At 42.6% G+C, this 20,023-nt stretch overlaps 1 protein-coding gene across 1 annotated transcript; it reads right to left on the bottom strand.

Annotated features, from left to right (window-relative positions):
• Positions 1-791: 791 nt before the first annotated feature.
• Positions 792-11,314, bottom strand: CIMIP5 (ciliary microtubule inner protein 5). The gene is made up of 4 exons (XM_077488790.1): positions 11,188-11,314; positions 10,860-11,104; positions 7,259-7,298; positions 792-3,980 (listed from the first exon to the last, which is right to left on the bottom strand). The coding sequence occupies exons 2-4, from the start codon at positions 11,093-11,095 to the stop codon at positions 3,789-3,791; spliced, it is 468 nt and encodes a 155-aa protein (XP_077344916.1). The 5' UTR covers positions 11,096-11,104; positions 11,188-11,314; the 3' UTR covers positions 792-3,788.
• Positions 11,315-20,023: the final 8,709 nt, after the last annotated feature.

Below are 20,023 nucleotides of genomic sequence, written 5' to 3'. Positions count from 1 at the left end.
CCTATCCCACACCCACCTAACTGTCACTGAGCCACACCCATCAAATTATTCTCTGCCGCTATTACCTTTTGTATCGCCACCCCCTCCCTTTTTAGAATGTAAACTCTACGAGCAGGGCTCTCCTGTACCTTTTTTGTATTGAACTGTACTGTAATGGTGTTGTCCAGTTCCCCCTCCCTCCTATACATTGTAAAGCGCTATATAAATCGTGTAATGACAAAAATAACCTGGTGAAAGGTGTCTTTAAAGGTCTTTAAAGCTTAACTAAACTCTAAAAGAAGGGGGGGAAAAAAAAACTGAGCATGCAGGCTCTTGATTGCTGCAGAGGCATGCAGTGTACTGTAATAAAATAAACCTGCCTGCCTGCTCCAGTCTTCTGTGGAATGTATACCCAAGCAGAGATTTGTTTTTTTTCGGAAAATTGCTTTTCTTTGTAATTAGAATTCTTCATATCGTTTGCGCATGAAGGGTTTGACATGCATTACCTTAATGAGTGCCAATCCCTATCGGATCAGCTGGGAATAGACATGCATAGAGGTAATGCCTGTTGGGCCTCATGCACACGGGATGTTTTTGAGGCTGCTTCTAGTGCTGCCCATCAGTTTTGCTTTTTTTTTTTCTTTTTCCCTTTCTCCCCCCCCCCCCCCCCCCTTTTTCTGCTTCTAAACTTCCCTGCATGTTGGCCTATGTCCTTGCACAGACAGGCTTTTAGCAGTGTTAAGAGGCAGGAAAAACCCCCGGTCAAAGATGGCCTCTTAGTATATCTGATTCAACAAATAACATGCATAATCTACAAAATTCATCTGTTTATTACAAACCTTAAAATAAAACACACTAGGGACTCTAATTCCATCATGTATCGCATAAAATCAATGAGGCAATGGTCAGAAGGGTAGAAGAATGTCCTATGCCAGTGATGGCGAACCTTGGCACCCCAGATGTTTTGGAACTACATTTCCCATGATGCTCATGCACTCTGCAGTGTAGTTGAGCATCATGGGAGATGTGGTGCCAAGGTTTGCCATTGCTGTCACAGCAGTTTCCACAGGGCTTCAAAGTTGCTTCATGTGACAAGATGCCAGTGCTGGACCTCTTGGACATTGGACCAGTGATGCCAAAGTTATGTATAGCTGGATTTCTTTCCACTTTGAGTTCACACTTATGTGGGTTTCCCCTGCATCCAATTCGCATGACAGGAGAGTGACCGTCTCTCGATGGAGCTGGTTTGCACAGCTCTGGGGCGGCTGCGGTCTGCATTTGGAAAGGGTCCTGCGTGCCTTTTGACTCCGAATCGGGTGCAAATTCAGCCAAAAATTTGGATCTAATTCTTGCCTGAATCGGTGAACAGGGCTGCCCCAAGTGTGAATCAAGCCTTAAGTCCAACTCTAGTATTAATTTGGCTTAACCTCTTGGCTAGATATCCCCTCGCTGTGCTGACCTTAGGGTGACAGAAAATTATTTAAAACTTTTTTTTTTTTTTTTTTTTTTTATATGGAAGGGTTTGAATCTGCCAGTTTTTTTAATTTTTTTAAGTTGTATACAATGTACAACTCCCAATTATTAGAAATCCCAACACACTGTTGTACATGCCTTCCTCTCCAGATGACACTTGCACCCCTGTACATGTCTTAGGGAAAGTAAGTTAGAAAACCTCTCTCTAATAGGGGTCACAGATAAGCCATAAATTTGGAGGAATATTACATTTGAACTTCTGACAGATATGAAAGGCAGGCATGAATAAAGCTCTGCTTTAAACATTTCAGCTGATGCTTATACCAAGGTACATTAAGGCTTCATGTACACATAGCCTATTTTGACTGCCAGCTGTGGGAAATCGCTGTGTTCAAAGCGTTCCGATCCTAAATGTTGTTCTTCTGCATTCAGGAGAGGGAAGTTGAAGCTCGCCTAACAGCAGCAGCCCCTAAACTGCTTAAAAGCCTTTGAGTACATTGGCATTCATGAAGAGAGTTTAGGAGCTTTGGCAAAAAAAAAATATGCCAAAAGATCCTACACAAGTTTAGGAGCTGTAGTGTACATAGAGCCTAAATGATGGATTAAACCTGCTTGTATTAGTCCATTCAGTCCCGTAATTATCATATGAGTGCTTAAAGTACAGCTATTCGGCTCCCCATCTGAGCTCTACTGCACATGCAAGAAGCTGATTTCAAGTGAAATTCAGGTACTGCTTGCATTAAAAAAACCTTGACGTGCGAATAATTACGGGGCTGCATTTATTTGTGCCTGATATCTGCCTAGAGTCTGGTATTAAAACCTGACTGAACTTTTGGTTGAGATTGGCTGTTCCAGGTGCGTTTAAAAAAAAAAAAAAGTGTGCAAGTCTTATGCCGCGTACACATGCCCGGACTTTCCGCCAGAAAAGGTCTGACCGAAATGGACTTGCCCACACACGAACGGACCAAAGTCTGTTTGTTTTGAATGAGATGACGTACGACAGGACTAGAAAAGGAAGTTCAATAGCTGCCCTTGCGTCATATTTGGTCCATCGGACCAGCATACAGACAAACGGTTTAGAAGTTTAGAAATTGATTCCGTCGGACAGATTTGAAACATGTTCTATTTCTAGGTCCGTTGTAATTTTTGAAGAAAAAAAAGTCAGATGAAGCCTACATGCAATCGTAATAGCCAACGGAATGATTCCGTCTGACCTTTTCTGCCAGAAAGTCCAGTCGTGTGTACGCAGCATTACACTTTGAGTTCTTTAGAAATCAGTGACAGCCGGAGTAGAAAGATTGTCCCCTGCAAGCTTGCTGTAGAGGAGGACCCTTGCTCTCCAAGAAAGTAGTGATCTCATTGGGAGAGGTCCACTATGCCCCCTGCTGGGCTCCCCAATCAGTGGGGATTATGAGTAATCAGAGCTAAAGGTCTTTCTCAGTAGAGGGTGCGTTGGACCTCTTCTATGAGACCACTGCTTTCTCATAGCCAGCAAATGTTTCACTCTGTATCTGCTGGCTGGGGCACAGGCTTGTTGCTGCTTTCTTAAAGAAAAACTCAAACTTTTGGGCGGCACAGTGGTGTAGTGGTTAGCACTCTCACCTAGCAGTAAAAAGGGTTGCTGGTTCAAATCCCAACCACGACACTACCTGCCTGGAGTTTGCATGTTCTCCCTGTGTCTGTGTGGGTTTCCTCCGGGTACTCCGGTTTCCTCCCACACTCCAAAGACATGCAGGTAGGTTAATTGGCTTCTGTACAAAATTGGCCCTAGTATATGAATGGGGAACTTGGATTGTGGGCTCCTTGAGGGTAGGGACTGATGTGAGTGTGCAGTGTACAGGGATAGGGACTATTGTAGACACACACTCAGGTTGAACTGGATGGACTGGTGTCTTTATTCAACCTTACTAACTATGTAACTATGTAAGACATTGACCACCTTTTTGTTTTGTTTCACCTGAAATGTATTTAGCCAAGTTAAACGGAAGGGTCAATCTGACTTATCTGTCATGTACAGCTCCCAATTTCTAGAAATCACAACTCCACTGTTCAGGTTTTTAGTAAAAAAAAAAAATGGATAATCAGGGCGCTGATCTGTTTTCATCTTATTTTGAGGTAAGCAGTAAAACCGAACCCTGAAGACACTGGCCCATGACCAGAAGTTGCCTTATGGACATCTGGTTCTATCTTGCTTACAGTGCTAAATTCTAGCATGGTTCCTTCTTCCCTTCAAACCATGTGTAGAAAATATTCTGCTGAGGTATATAGACATTCATGACCATTTATCAGCAATTGCAGTGTTATGTTAATAAGTAGTCAGTCCAATGTGCTTCTGATTAACAGGGCAGAAGTTCTGTTCCCAACTTCTTCTTCTGATTTCCACTGGTCAGAATGAAATCCATGTGTATGAGGCTCTTCCCCAGGTCTGTGTTCATTCTGCTTCCAATGTTCTGATTGGTGGTATTGGGCACTTGGTCTGAGAAAACTGCCACTTGTTCAGGTAGCTTCTCTACTTCTTTTTTATTGCCCTAAACAAAACAGAAAACAACAAAGCTGGGTTAGTCGGGGGGACAAGAAATCATAGGGCCCTGTACAGCTTACTTGACACCCCCCAATACTGTATGTACTACTCCTATTAACTTACTGCTGGCCTTTGGCTAGGCAGTTATTTAGCAGTGTCTGCAATGGCAGCACACATATGATGGAGATCCCACTGCCTTCACCAGTCTGCTTGCTCAGCATGTGATTGGTGCAGTCCTTGGCATCACCCTGTACAATCCTCCCCTCTGCCAATCTTCCTCCCAGTCTAGCTTTTTCCTGTGCCTGTCACATGAGTAATCGGCCCTAGGCGATTTTCCTAAAGACCCCAATTAATACAAAACCTATACTTTCCAATCTTGCCGCCCAGAGAGGGAATAGTGTATCAAGGACTGAGTCCCCCTTGCTTCTCCCCATCTGGTTCTGCCAATCCGACTCCTCAGCCACCCTCCCCTGCATCACCCTACTCATCCTTCTGCCAACTTCACTCACCACCTTCTTCCTATGACTGCAGAGTTCCCCTGTTCACCAGATAGAGCTCAAGCCCAGAACGGGAGGACTAGCTGTGTCCCCCAATCGGTGCCTCAGGTTGGGGCCATAATAAATTTATAACAAATAAAATAAAAATCTCAAGGAAAAAGGTCTAAGGCCTAGTTCAAACAGGATACACATTGGGCTTCAGAACAATGGGCATAGCGAGGAACTCTCTGGCTTTTACCCACCTATTATTGCCTTGTCTCTGGGCCGGTGGCTAGTTTAATTACCTTTTTCTTTTTTGTCTGGAACATTGTATCTTTTTCTGCTAGTCAGAGAACAATAGAGATACAATGTCTATATTTGGTCAGGATCAAGGTCATAATTAGGATCAGTGTGATTATATAGGAGAAACAAAAAAAGCAGCAAAATGGGCACTATTATTTCTTGGCTGCACTTTGGCTAAAATCAACAAATAATATACACATAGCAGGTATTGTGAATGCCAAGAGTAGAATTTATTTCACTGGTTTTATTTTTGGTGGTGGTCCATGGTAATCACAAGAAATCTACAGCCACATAAAAAAAAAAAAAAATGGTTTTTATTTTGGGGCAGAATTTGAATTTTTTTTACATGTTTTTTGGAGGATACATAACACTAAGGCCCCTTTCACATGGTCTTACCGATCGAGTCTGCCTGTCAGTTTTTTAGGCGAGCCTGTTCAGAACCTACATAGCCCTCTATGGAGCTTTGACACACATCGACATTCGATCCAATCCTATCCACTAAAAACAGGTGGATGAGGTTTCAATCCCCATCCGTCGATTGGATGACTGTCAGGTGTAAACAGATAGGTGGTCTGTTTATAACCGCCTGCCCATAAAGGCTGTATCTGTGTCCATTCTTAATAAGCAGAGCGGACACGGACAAGCCTTTCACCTGCAGCAGGGAATTGTGGACGTATTCCCTGGGTTAGTGGGCAAAAAGCAAAAGTTACAAGCATTTTTAGAACGAGAGGTCAACAATGACAACATATATCTCTCACCCAGAGTCTCACTGAAGGTTTTCTTTTAAAGAGACCGGGGGGGGAGGGGAGGATTTGCTAAAACCCAAGAACTCTGGTGCAGCTGTGCATGGTAGCCAATCTGTTTCTAACTTCAGCTGGTTTAATTAAGCTTTGACAATAAAGCCTAATAGCTGATTGGTTTCTATGAAGAACTGCACCAGATTTTGCACATTCCAGTTTTAATAAATCTCCCCCACTATCTTTGCCAAGGCCCCACTCCTTATGCACACCTTACTGGCTCCCTGAAATTACTGGCCAAAGTGGAGTGAAAACATCTCTCTCGACTGGTTGCTAGGCCTGAGAACTGTAATGCTGCATACACACGACCGAACTTACCGGCAGAAAAGGTCCAATGGAATCTTTCCATTGGATATTACGATCGTGTGTGGGCTTCATCTGACTTTTTTCTTCAAAAATTCAGACGGACCTAGAAATAGAATGTTTCAAATCTGTCGGAATCAATTTCTATCGGGAAAACCATTCGTTAGGCTTGTGCAATTCGTTTCGTAACGAATTGAAATTCGGCCGAATTTTGCATCTTTCGGACATTCGGATGACCCAACTTTAGGGCCATGTATCTTGGGGTCACTTTGTGCTAGACACTTCAAATTTGGATATATTGTAGTGCTAGTATTATTGTGTTTGCATACCAAATTTGGGGTTTTTAGCTATAAGTGACCCCGAGATATGTGGCCCCAAAATCGGGTCGCAAAATGTTATTAGTTATTAGAGCAGAGAATAACATTTTGCGACCCGATTTTGGGGCCACATATCTCGGGTTCACTTATAGCTAGAAGCCCCAAATTTGGTATACAAACACAATAGTACTAGCACTACAACATATCCAAAATGTGGTTGAAATAATGTCGAATCATGTTGAAATCATTTCGAATGCGGTTGAAATAATGTCGAATCATGTTGAAATCATTTCGAATCCAGTAGAAATATTTTCGAATTTGGTTGAAATATTTTCGAATGTGGCCTGATTTTTCGAATTCGGTAGAAAACTAAACGAAATCCGAAAACGAATTTAAGGAAGTTAACGAATATAACTAAACGAAATTAATGAATTAATGAATTAACGAATTAAAACGAAACGAAACTAAACGAATTTTTTCCTTTTGCACATGTCTACCATTCGTCTGTATGCTGGTGCGACGGACCAAATACGACGCTAGGGTAGCTATTGGCTACTGGCTATTGAACTTCCTTTTCTAGTCTCGTCCTACGTCATCATGTTCAAAACTAACAGACTTTGGTCCGTTTGTGTGTGGGCAAGTGTGTTCGTTTGGAAGTCCGTCGGCACTCCGTCTGGAAGACCGTCTGACCTTTTCTGCCGGAAAGTCCAGTCGTGTGTACGTGGCATCACAGGGATGGAAGTCAGATGCTCCCCCATGCCTGGAAGCATTGGATAGTGTGGCCGGCTGCAGCAAAGAAAGGAGTGCAGGTCAGCATAGCTGGGTTGAAGAGAGTCCTTTGCAGATCCACTGTCACATTTCATGGGAAAGGGGACAGTGAGAGAAGTATGTATGCTATCATTGTTGACCTCTCCAAAAAATGCTGGTTACTTGGCTGTTATGCTGAGCAAATGACAATAGTACTTTAAGTCAGAAAACAAGTATGCAGATCAGTAAACTACCATTTGCAAAAGGAGGTTAGTTTTAGCAGGCAACATTTGTTTTGCAGTTCTTTTTAAAAAAAAAACAATTATTAAAAGCTTGCCTTACCAGTGCATCATATTCCTTTAGGAAGCTCCAATTTTCATGCCTAAATGAAGCAAAAGAAAAATCATCTTCATTACTTATTTGTTACTTTATACTGGTAGCAGCTTTGACCAGCTTAAAGAAGAATTCCAGGTATAGATATTTTATACATAGTTACATGCTTGGTCCAATGTAACCATGCATATACCATACCTGGCCGATACCCCTGAAATCATTGCTTAGCCTCTCCACTTTTTCCAGTTAGAGCATTTTTTTTTTCATTCAGAAAATGCAAAGCATTCTCCGAATGGCACCTATTCCACGTGGCTGACCTGTGTTCAGAAATGAATACAGCAAGACAACTGTTTGGTGTGGGACCTGGAAGATCACTGGTATAACGATGTCTACTTCACTGATTTCCAGTTTCCAGTTACGTTGGCCAGGTATGGTAAATGTATAAGTAAATATGTAAAAATATACAGTACCCTGCTTTGAATTCATCTTTAATATAGTCTATAATGACACCACCAAACCAATAGCTAGCTAGATAGACAGACAGATATTTACAACATATGCAGTATATATATATATATATATATATATATATTTCATCAGCACCCTCCCTTCTGGTAACATAGAAAATGAATGGTAAAAAATTGAGCAATACAACTATGAACAGAAGTGTGATTAGACCTTTCCATAATACAAGTGAGGGAACATATCCTGAATAGTGTCAAAGACAGAAATAAAGAAAATTAAAAATTTGTAATCATTGTGCCCCACTACATCCAAAACTTTAAAAAAGTTTGCTGCGTACACACGACCGGACTCTCCGGTGGACTAGGTCCGAAGGAATCAGTTCGTCGGACAATGCGATCATTTTTTCATTTAAAAAATCCAACGGATTTCAAATCTGTCCGGACTCAATTCTTATCGGGAAAACTGTTCGTCTGTATGCTTGTCCGACGGACCAAATATGACGCAAGGGAAGCTATTGGCTACTGGCTATTGAACTTCCTTTTTTAGTCCCGTCTTACGTCATCGCATTCAAAACGAATGGACTTTCAAATGGACTTAGTCCATTCGAGTGTGGCCACGTTCGTTCGTTTGGAAAGTCCGTCGGAACTCCGCCGAAAGTCCATCGGACCTAGTCTGCCGGAATGTCTGGTCGCGTGTACGCCGCATAAGTGGTTTGACAATCAAATCTAATTTGAAATTATTCATGTGCTGGTACACGGTCCCTCTGCATTTGGGAACATTTGTTTCCAATGCTTCTGATTAATGTTTTAGGCCCTAAAGGGGATGTCAGACCCAAGGTACCTATTTACACATATGGTGGGAGTGCCCCAAAATTAGAAGACATTGGATTGGTGTATAAATTGGTCTATAAACTCCTGGGGAAAGATATTCCAAAAAACTCAAAAGAAGCTTTATTAAACCTGAAACCTGAGTTGTACTAATAACCCATTTCATCTACCAGTATTTATTTTCATGGCAGCTAAACAGATTCTAGCAAAAAGCATGATTCTAGAACTCTCTACTAATGTATAACTCCCAACACTTCAATGATTTTACTCTGACTTCCCACTTTCACCTACCAACAATTTCATACCAGGGGGTGGTAGATATCTATGATGAGCTCTCCTCCTTTTGGCTCCTTCAGGAACATCTGAGCTTTGATTAAATAAAACTTGAAACCCGGGAGACACATCCATACATGATCAGTGATCATTCATAGTTGTTTACATTTGAGAAGGGTGATTTTGTAATAGTTTAAAAAAATTCTCAACATGAAGTCTGAAATAATTTATCACTATCTTGTATGTTTAAAATCTTCAATAAAAAGATATTGAAATGAAAACAATCACTTGAAATGACTATGGAAGTGAGAGGATGTCTTTCCAATGTGAGGGGAATCTCTTGAGATGGCCATTTAGCAGTAGAATTTTGTTTAAAATGTTTTATTTTCATCAACTTTCTAATGCAGTCTTTCTCAACCAGGGTTGCTAGAGGTTTCTTGAGCAGTACACACTTTCTATTTCACAGATAAGTGACTACCAACGCCAATATCTTTTTCGCTTTCTGTAAAGGCCCGTACACACAATCAGACTTTTTGACAACAAATATGCAAATTAGTTGTTTTAAGGCAACATCCGATCGTGTGTACGCTCCTTTCGGACAAACTTTTTTGGTTTTCATCTGACTTTTGTTGGCTGTGCGAAAGGACAAACTTTCCAGCAACAAAAGTCTGATGGAACAAAGTCCGATCGTTTGTACAGAGAACCATAGGACTTTTGTACAAAGTACAAACACGCATGCTCAGAACCAATGCAAAAGATCAGACAACAATACAGAAGTTGACCAAAGGTAGTGATAAAGAGCAGAAAAAACAAGTGATTTTGTGAAAGTTGGCTGAAAAAGTCCTGCCGTGTGTATGCAATACAAGTTCGCGGCCGACGCCCTTTGTACAAAAATCAAAGGGAAAGTTTGTACAAAGTCCGATCGTGTGTATGAGGCTTAAGAGAGACATTCCTCACACTGACCGTCAATATACAAAGTATTCTTTCCACTGATCACCACACTAATGTACCAGGAGCTGTTAATATAGTAATTATTGTCATGGGTTTCCTAAAACCTGAAAGTTATTTTAAAGGTTCATCCCTGTTAAAAATGTTGAGAAAGGCTGTTCCAATGGTTAGTGGGGTCAAATTGACGATTGTTTTCAGTCGTAGTGATGGTTAAATTCAAAGGCACAGGATAGAATTTTTTTGGGTGAATTGGCAAAGTTCTAAGTGAGTGTGTGTGTGTGTGATTTTTTTTGTTCAGGAAAAAATCATACATATTGTAATGAAGCCTGTTTAGTTCATCTGGGATTTCATTCAGAATGCAGATCTGGACAAAGGGCTTTCAAGTGTCATCATTTGACTCAGTGATAGAAAGAAAGAATTTTCTGATGAATGGTTTTTCTATGAATGTCCAAATGAAAATCTGTGTATGGCCAGTTTTAGACAGTTGTCACAGGAACAAATGCCCCCTTTGGAAGATTTCCCCTCTATTTCCATTGTGGTGGCAACTCAAAATTTTGGATTTATCCCCACTTTCATTACCAGTGACATTGGTCATCAGTACAGTTACGTTTCCACAGGTGGTAAAGGGGTGATAAAGAGGAGATCCACATTTTTACCAGCCCCCCTGACCACCCACTGTACATACAAATTAACTTAATGGGTGATCAGGTCTATTCACGTTGCCGCAGCCATGATGTTTTGCAAATTTTAACTTGGCACAGAGTGGTAAAGTCCACCGCCTGTGTGAAAGGGGCTTTGGGGCAGTGCATCTCCCTTAAGGGGACACAGGTTGCAATAAAAAACCTGACAGTGGTTCAAACTCGTCTCTATCAAAATCAAAAAAAAATTGCCTTTAGTTATAATGTAATCACCACACATTGGGAACCAATGGTTGCCTATGGAGTGAGATAGCAAGTAGTAGTGATTAATCACACACATTTGAAGGATTGTGCGATCGTTAGCATATCAAATTGTAAAAGTTGTAGAAATGCACCAGCAAAAACTCCTACCCACAACGTTGATACAACTAAATGTTTTTAAAAATTTCAATGGCTTACCATTTTTTTTCGCCTCTCCTTTCTGCTTCCACAAACTCTCTCCATACGTGGTCCTGCCTGACCGCATCCCCCCAAGTTTGCTGCTCTTTATCCTTTGTGGACAGAACAGGGGAATGTTTGGTCCCAGCGTGGCTCAGTGACACGGAAGAAGTGGATGTCAGCTTTGTTTTGGGTTTGTCTGGAATCCTATACCCGGCTGAAGTGGCCCTCCTTAACGGAATCTGTCTGCTGCCCATTTCCAGCGTCTGCTTAAACAAGACAAGAAGATAAAGTTCCAATGATGAAATCTCTTGCTTCTTCTATGTTGTGTAATTAGGCGAGCTCTTACAATGATTTCATTAGTGCGTGGAGGATGTGAGCTGTGCTTTTGCTGTGTTGTGGAAGTAAAATAGCACAGAGAAGTATACACATTGCCGGTGTGTTTATTGTAGCCATGGGTAACCAGATCTACGACAGGGATCATGAATAGTTAGCAGAACAAAAGAACTAAGCAGCCAAGACTGCATGCGTTAATTCATAGGTAACTGCTATGGAGATCAGGGAGGATCACAGAGGACACAAGGCACACAGGCCAGATAGAAAAGGAGAGTAAAAGATCAATAGGGCTGGATTATATTACATAATTATTAAATGATTATTATTTAATTATTGTAAGGGCTGGTCTACATCAGATTTGTTTTCATTTATTTACATAGAATACAATACATACAATACATTTTCCAGGGCAGAGAAGGTGAATAGACAAGAGGAAATTTTCATTTTAAAAAGACCTCCAGTGTTGAAGACAAAAATAGCATAGCCGAGTGATGATGGTTTTCAATCGACCTAAGTTTGGTTGTCGAGGATAAAAATTGCGTAGTCACTTCCAGGTTCATAATCAGCATAAAAAATCTGGGAACAGATGTTCTCTGTACACTGTGAGCTTTATTTGTAAAGGAAACATGAATTGACTGTTTGGATTGACTCTTGTGTTTATGTGCGTTGTATTGGACTTCCATACGTTGCATCAAAAACAGTAGGGCCTGTTCTAACAAGGTGTGCAACACACTGGTGTGAACTGCTCCTATTGAACTACATAGATTTTTCGATGTATACGCATGGACATGCGTTGATCAACTTCTGCCTGCACATCTGATGTGAATGGACCCTTACATAAAAGCCAGGAGCCAGCTGCTTGTCTTGCTTCTTTATACTCTGGACGTACCAGACAAATTTTCAACAGCTGAAAAGGTTAAAACGGAACTTCACCCTTAAAGGGAAATTACGCTTGTTGACTTTGTCCCCCAGGAAATACAAGCAGTCCCTACTGCGCCACCTGACGAATGCAGCCAAGTCCTGCATCCCTCTGCTCTGGAAACAACAAACCCCACCGACCACAGCAATGTGGTTACAGAAGCTGGAAGATGTAAATAAAATGGAAGATCTGATACTGACAGCCCAAGACAGGCAAGACGCCTATACAAAGACTTGGTCTCTTTGGAACATGTTCATGTACTCGGAAGAGGGCTAAGCCCTCTTCGGAACCTGAGCTACCGCTTAACAGCACACAGATTGCCGCACATGGAATACCACCCCCTCCTCCCCCCCTTACCCTTCCTCCCCCCCTTACCCTTCCTCCCCTCCTTTCCCTCCCTTCCCCCTCTACCCTCCCTCCCCCTCTGCCCCCCCTCTCTTCTATTCTTATCTTACTTTATCTATTTTCCGATTCTTCCGTCTCGGCCGTAACCCCAAACCCACTTGCCTCGACCTCCCGGTAGGATGTATGTTTAGGGTTCCAGAATAACCGATATCCACAGATGAGTTCTCACTTCCATACTAGTTTTATTTGACCAGGCATTATCGGCACAGCTAGACAACTCTTCACGACAAATTGAAAAGTTATGCGGTGCAACATTTTTGACCGTAATGCATGTTTGGGAGGCTGCACCCTTCACTGTTTAAGTTACTACTGTACTCCTTGGGGCTCTACCCCACATATGTAAAATAATAAAATCATATTTGCAAAAAAAAAATCCAGTTTGCATCCTCTCTCCTGCACTGCCAAATTTGGCACTTTTTGGGGGGGGGGGGGGGGGGGGTGTAGCGGGTCACTGGTTTTGACAGGTACCCACTCCCACTTCCAGTCAGATCTGAGCTGGAAGTCTGCTCCCCCTCCTTCCCCCACAGTCTTCTGGGACACATTACAAGTCCGAATCGCGTATGTACAGTAGGAAACCATCTGTGCTGTGAAGCCGTAAGGCTTCATTTCCTCTTCCCCTTACTTGAGATGCCAGCGCCTGCACTGAGGCCGATTAAGGACATCACTGGATCCCTGGACAGGCAAGTGTCCTTATATTAAAAGTAAGTAGCTACAGTATTTGTAGCTGCTGACTTTTAATTTTTTGGCAGGAGCTCGGAGCTCCTCTTTAAGATACCAAAGCCATGTGATATCAGAGTTTACTTAAAAAATCATTTCAGTTTGAATCCCATTGGGTAGGCCCCCCACTACATAATTGTTGATGGCGCTAAAGCAGATTGTAGGCTGTATGGCCAGGGTTTGGCACACGCAGGCATAAACAGCTGTTAATGCATGTGTTCCAGTATGATCGAACCCTAATGTGCAAAACTCAACCTGAATTTATAGCCCCACCACAACATTTAAAAAAATAACAGTATGAGATTTCAGAATATTTGTTGGTGATTGAGTACTGAAATGACTGTAAGAGAGCAAATAATAGAAACATACACTTTACACTTGTTTTATGAAACACTGGATTAGCCATGCATGCTAAACAATTATCAGGAGATAATAATTTCTCAACAAATTGGAAAATCCTTGTGATTTATATCTTGCCTTTCTATCTGTCACCAACATATAGACTGCTCAAAATAATAAAGGGAACTCTTTAAAAACACATCAAATCTCAATGGGGAAAAATATCATATTGGATATCTATACTGATATGAACTGGGTAATGTGTTAGGAACGAAAGGATACCACATAATTTGATGGAAATGAAAATTAGCAACCTGCAGAGGGCTGAATTCAAAGACACCCCAAAAATCAAAGTGAAAAAATGATACAGCAGGCTAGTCCATTTTGCTGAAATTTCATTGCAGCAACTCAATATGGTACTCAGTATGCATGCTCCTAATGAGACAACGGATGGTGTCCTGGGGTATTTCCTCCCATATCTGGACCAGGGCATCACTGAGCTCCTGAACAGACTGGGGTGCAACCTGGTTGTGTTGGATTGACCATAATGTCCCGGAGGTGTTCTATTGGATTTAGGTTAGGATTGTGCACAACGGAAAATTTTGTTTCGTTTCGGTTTGTTGTCATTTGTAAAATACATAATTTCGTTCTGTTATATTCGTTATGTTACGTTAATAAGTTTTCGGATAATTCGTTATTATTCGTAGAGTGTCGAATTCATTCGTTCGTATTCGTTTAAATTCGCTATTTATGTATGTATAGACATTCGTGATAATGATTCGTAGTTTGGAAAGTCGTTTGTTTATTGAATCTTTTAACACACACACAATGACAACGTCTCTTCTCCTCGGCTCAAATACAATACAACACCCTTCTAACTCAGTTCTCAGGAATGCAATTTTCCAGTAATCCATCCTCTGGCACAAAATTAATTAGCTGATTGGACTATAAAATTTACTTTGAGCTGACCTTTTGTTTCATTAGATCTTTAAAGAATTACTGAATCATGTCAAATTCATTCGAATTCATTTGTTATATTTCTTTCGTATTCGTTGTTATTCGTTATTTTTTATTCGGACATTCGGATGCATCCGAATGTCCGAAAGATGCAAAATTCAGGCGAATTTCGATTTGTTACGAAACGAATTGCACAAGCCTAATTTAGGTCAGGTGAACGTTTGGGCCATTTAATGGTATCAATTCCTTCATCCTCCAGTAAGCGGCTGCATACTCTCACCACATGTGACCGGGCATTGTTGTGCACTAGGTGGAACCAGGACCCACTGCACCAGCGTACGGTCTGACAATGGGTCCAAGGATTTCATCCTGATATCTAATGGCAGTCAGGGTGCTATTGTCTAGCCTGTAGAAGTCTGTACATCCCTTCATAGATATGCCTCCCCAGACCATCGTTGGCCCACCACCAAACTGGACATGCTGAACTATGTTTCAGGCAGCATAACCTTCTCTACGGCTTCTCCAGACCCTTTCACATCTGTCACTTGTGCTTAGGGCAAACCTGCTCTCATCTGTGAAAAGCACAGGACGCCAGTGGCGGACCTGCCAATTCTGGTGTTCAATGACAAATGCAAATCCAGCTCCATGGTGCCTGGCAGTGAGCGCAGGGCCCACTAGAGAAGATCGGGCCCTCATGAAGTCTGTTTCTGATTGTTTGGTCAGAGACTGGAATCTCTTCCATGCTCCTGAGACTGTGCTGGGAGATAGACATGTGCAATTTGTTTTGTAACAAATCAAAATTTGGCCGTATTTTGCATGTTTCGGACATTTGGATGCAATAAAATGTCCGAAGAAAAAAATACAGAATTTCAACTAATGCGAAATAAATTATAATGAAAATAACAAATGAATGTGGCATGATTCATTAATTTGTTAAAGGTCTAGAGAAGCAAAAGGTCAACTCTAAGTAAATCTTACAGTCCTGGAGTTGTGCTGGAGGTTGGATTACTGGAAAAGCGCATTCCTGAGAACTGAGTGAGAAGGGTGTTGTATTGTATTTAAACAGAGGAGAAGAGATATTGTCATTGTGTGTGTTAATGGATTCAATAAACAAATGGCTCTCTGAACTAGAAATCGTTATCACGATTATATTTGTACTCGGAGTCTCTTGACGATAATCAAGGAAATGTAATGGAGAAACACAGGAAAGTGACCTGGGGTGTGCTGTGGTCACGTGGTCAGTATGCCTAAAAGGGGACATACCCAAGAAGTAATTGGAAATAAAGAAGAAATAAAATAAAGGGAATGGGTGGGTGGGATAACGGGAAGAGAAATGCAGACAGAAAGGGGAGGAATAGGGGCAGATATTTAGGCCAGCCTCCCTACTTGTTCTCGGAGTCTCTTAAAGATAGGCAAGTAAATGTAATGGAGTAATACGGGAAAGTGACCTGGAGTGTGCCATGGTCACGTGGTCAGTATACCTAAAAGGGGAAAAAATAAAGACAGTAGGATGAGTATAAAAAAGAGGTTTATTTGAAAATACTACTGCACAACAGATTAATCAGCCAAGTATGCAAATGCATGTGACATTTCGACGTGTAGATCTGGAATATACCTGGAGTAGCATGACGACTTCCACCTACCTAATCTCTTGATAATGTGACCAGGAAACCCCTGGTGAGAGGCCGCTGAAGCAGCCCCTATCCTGAAAAACGACCTGAGTATGACTTAGGGTCCAATCCCAAGTTCATCAGAAGGGTGCGGTAATGTTTGACAAAGAGTGCCGTGGTAAGGGCCGTGGTAGGGGTGTTACCCATCTGGATACCCTTAAGAATGGCCTTAATGGAATGTGCAGAGAATATAGATAACCTATACGGAATGCCGTAAGGACGCAAAATGATGAATTCCTGCCAAGTATGTCTTAATGTTGTTGTGGGACAGTTTAAACTGTGAGTGGCAGTAGGCCACAAAGCCAGAAGGTACCAAATATTGTAACAATCAGGCCTAGGGTACCGTGCTTGAAAAGTCTGGAAAGTATTCCAGGCCGTATTATAAGCCTTCCCCATGTTGGCAGATAATGATCTGTCCACCAACCCTACCTCGATAGCCCAGTGAGTATTTAATCCACTGTTAGAATCAAGAAGTGCAGGTGCGGAATGGCACAGGTGTCTGGATACAACGGATAATTAAAATGACATATAGAGTGTCCGCAGCTGTATTCTATATACCAATTAATGAACCTACAGTGCAGCCAGAATTTGAACTGGAGAGACAGCCAAAAGAGCCTGCGTACGATAGCCATGTGTCAGGGCTGGGCTCAGCCCTTCCTTCTCTGAGCTGTCCACTCAGCTATCAGCTAATTGCCAGCTCCTATATCTCCACGGTGACTCACCTGTTGATGATATCCTGCTCGTCAGTCCTGCCTACTTAAGCCATCCAGCTCAGATCATTTCTGCCTCGCCTTGGTATTATTAAACAAGTGAAATTTAACTGTACTTCTGTCTCAGTTTGATTCATGGCTTCTTACACCATGATGAGTAATGAAAATGGACCTACCTTGGTGAAGATCTTGGAGGTAGCCTGGTTGTCTGTGGCGAAACTTGGTGTTACCTGTCCATAAGTGGCTCCACACCTGCGCTGCAGACACTATGGGGTAATCTCAAACAAAGCTGACGTTTGTGCAAACCTGGGAATTGCCAGACAATCTTCTGGCCATGGTCCTGCTATCCATTGAGTGCCAGAAAATTGCCGCATAGCCTTTGGTGGCTGCAGCATTAGTAATGGCCTGATGAGACTACAACGCAACTTCAGGGATGAACATGGTGATGCCGTTCCAGTGCTGGAGGAAATCGTCCCAAAAGTGTAAATCGGGACAAAGCTGCAAAATCTAGTTTGACCCGAGAATTGGAGTCGGGGCTAAGGGTAACAGTGCCAACAACCAAGAAATAAAAAAACTGCCTTGGGAAATGATCCTCATGGCAAAGGGGCATGCTTAGCAGTGATTGCAATTCCTTCCTGGAACAGACTCAGGAGATCGTAACCCAAGGATATGGTCTGATTCTTGCTAACTTATCTGCAGGCAGACTAGCCTGCATAGACCGAGTGTCTTAACATGGTCGCCAGGAAAGTGAGTGTAGTAGCCAGGCCTTCAATTTCCCTACTTGCCAGTGGGATGTTTAGTGCAGAAAAACTTCCATAAGCTTCTGTAGATCAGTGGGGGTTTGTCTAGCACTCATGTACAGAGCAAATAACATCCCTGAAGACCATAAGGCAAAGACTAAATTCAGAAAGGAGAGCTTACGGTTAAGTATGTGGTCCCTGGTCTTGTCACTGCGGAGACCTCACCACAAACATATGATTGCTGTCAGCTATATTGTGGGCCGCAAACAAAAGGGAAGCTAAATTCACGTTTTTACCATCTAGAATATCTTCTTAATATTTGCTGAAATTAAATGAGCCCTGAGTAACAGAAAGAGAACTGGCATCATTACCTCAGGCTAAAGGTCCAACCAAGGGGGACCGGGAAACTGCTGATGTGCCGAGAATGGCGAGTGCCTTCCGGGTTGGGCATGGATGGCTTTCCAACATCTCGACCCTGGCTCGTAACTCCTGACAGGAGGTTGTCAATGAGCTCAGGGTGGAGTAAATTGCCAGAGGGATAACCCGATCAAACGAAGGGTGACTTTCTCAGGATTGGAGGCTGATGCACTGGGAATAAAAGTCAGAAAAATTTAGCTTTGCGAGCTGAAGCCAAGTACGAGTTCCCCCTGCGCTGCATTCCAACCATGAGTCTGGGGATGGTCCAGGATCTCAGGGAGGGTTTGCTGCCATGTACTGAACCCCTGGCCAGAGAAGGAGGGACAGAAGCAAAATCTTCAATATCCGCCGCCTGTGACATGACCTATTTGACTGAGAACAAAAACTCGTCGTGAGCAAATAACTTATTCACAAAAAAAGCGATAAATTTAATAAAAAATGTAAACTCAGGCCTTTGATACCTGAAAACCTGTCAGGCAAAGATATGAGTGTTGTGAAATGTCGAAACATATGATGTATGTATAATGGATGAGGAGACTTGCCACCGCACAAGCCAATTAAAAACCATTATTTCAGTCCTTAACCACTTGCCGACCAGCGCACGACGATGTACGTCGACAGAATGGCACGGGCAGGCAAATGGGCGTACATGTACGTCCCTTTAAATTTGCCGCCCTGCCATTGGGAGCGCGCCGTCAGCGGCGCGCTCCCGCGCTGGTCAGGACCCCCGTGAGTCCGGTCGCGGGACCCGCGGACTCGATCGCCGCGGGCATCCCGCGATCGTCTCACGGAGCGGCCAAATGGAGAAGTGCCGTTGTAAACAACATTTCTCCATTCTGCCTAGCAACTAGTGACGCTGATCTCTGCTCCATGTGATTGGAGCAGAGATCAGTGTTCACTAAATGAAAGCCCAACCCCCCCACAGTTAGTAACACGCCCCTAGGAATACTTAACCCCTACACTGCCACCCACTGGTTAACCCCTTCACTGCCAGTGTCATTTACACAGGAATCACTGCATTTATATAGCAGTGATTACTGTATAAATGACAATGGTCCCAAAAATGTGTAAAAAATGTCCGATGGGTCCCCCACAATGTCGCAGTCACAATAAAAATCGCTGATCGCCGCCATTACTAGTAAAAAAAATAATAATAAAAAATTATTAATAAAAATGCTATAAAACTAAAAACCGCAGGGGTGATCAAATACCACCAAAAGAAAGCTCTATTTGTGGGAAAAAAAGGACGTCAATTTTATTTGGGAGCCACGCCGCACGACCGCGCAATTGTCAGTTAAAGCGACGCAGCGCCGAATCGCAAAAAGTGGTCTGGTCTTTGACCAGCAAATTGGTCCGGTCTGAAAGTGGTTAATACCCAAAAACGTGACAGGTAACAATGTAATGGTGTAACGCCGTGACCTAACAAGTGAAATAAAATCTTAACCATATGTGTGATGAAACGAAAATTGGTGAACAATTCTATAACAACCTGTAACAGACTGAAAAACTGAAGAAAACTATGAACCCCCTGGGTCCTGTGGTCATGCAGAAATTAGAACTTTGACAAAGGAACATAGACAACAGAGGCTACCACCTAGACAGTGTAAGTAGACCCTGGGCAAGTATCAAGACCTGCCCAGCAGTCACTAACTTCCTTAACCCCTTCCCGACCGCTGCACGACAATATACGTCGGCAGAATGGCACGGGTGGGCAAAAGAGCGTACAGGTATGTCCCCTTTAAGAAGCGGCATTGTGGGAGCGCATCCGCCACGTGCTACGTGACAGTGACTGCTGGTTCTGCGGACTCGGTGTCCCCGGGTGCCGCGATCGTGTCACGGAGCAGAAGAACGGGGAGATGCCTTTTGTACACAAGGCATTTCCCTGTTCTGCCTAGTGATATGACAGTGATCACTGCACCCTGTCATCGGGAGTAGTAAACACTGTCATGTGTATAGTAGTCCATCCCCCCTGCAG

The sequence above is a fragment of the Lithobates pipiens genome, unplaced genomic scaffold (assembly GCF_037356315.1).
Source record: "Lithobates pipiens isolate NorthernLeopardFrog02 unplaced genomic scaffold, aLitPip1_a1.2 Scaffold_18, whole genome shotgun sequence".
In the NCBI taxonomy this organism is placed as follows: domain Eukaryota; kingdom Metazoa; phylum Chordata; class Amphibia; order Anura; family Ranidae; genus Lithobates; species Lithobates pipiens.
Note: the sequence above shows the minus strand (reverse complement) of the source record. Positions and strands in the feature narration are given on the sequence as shown.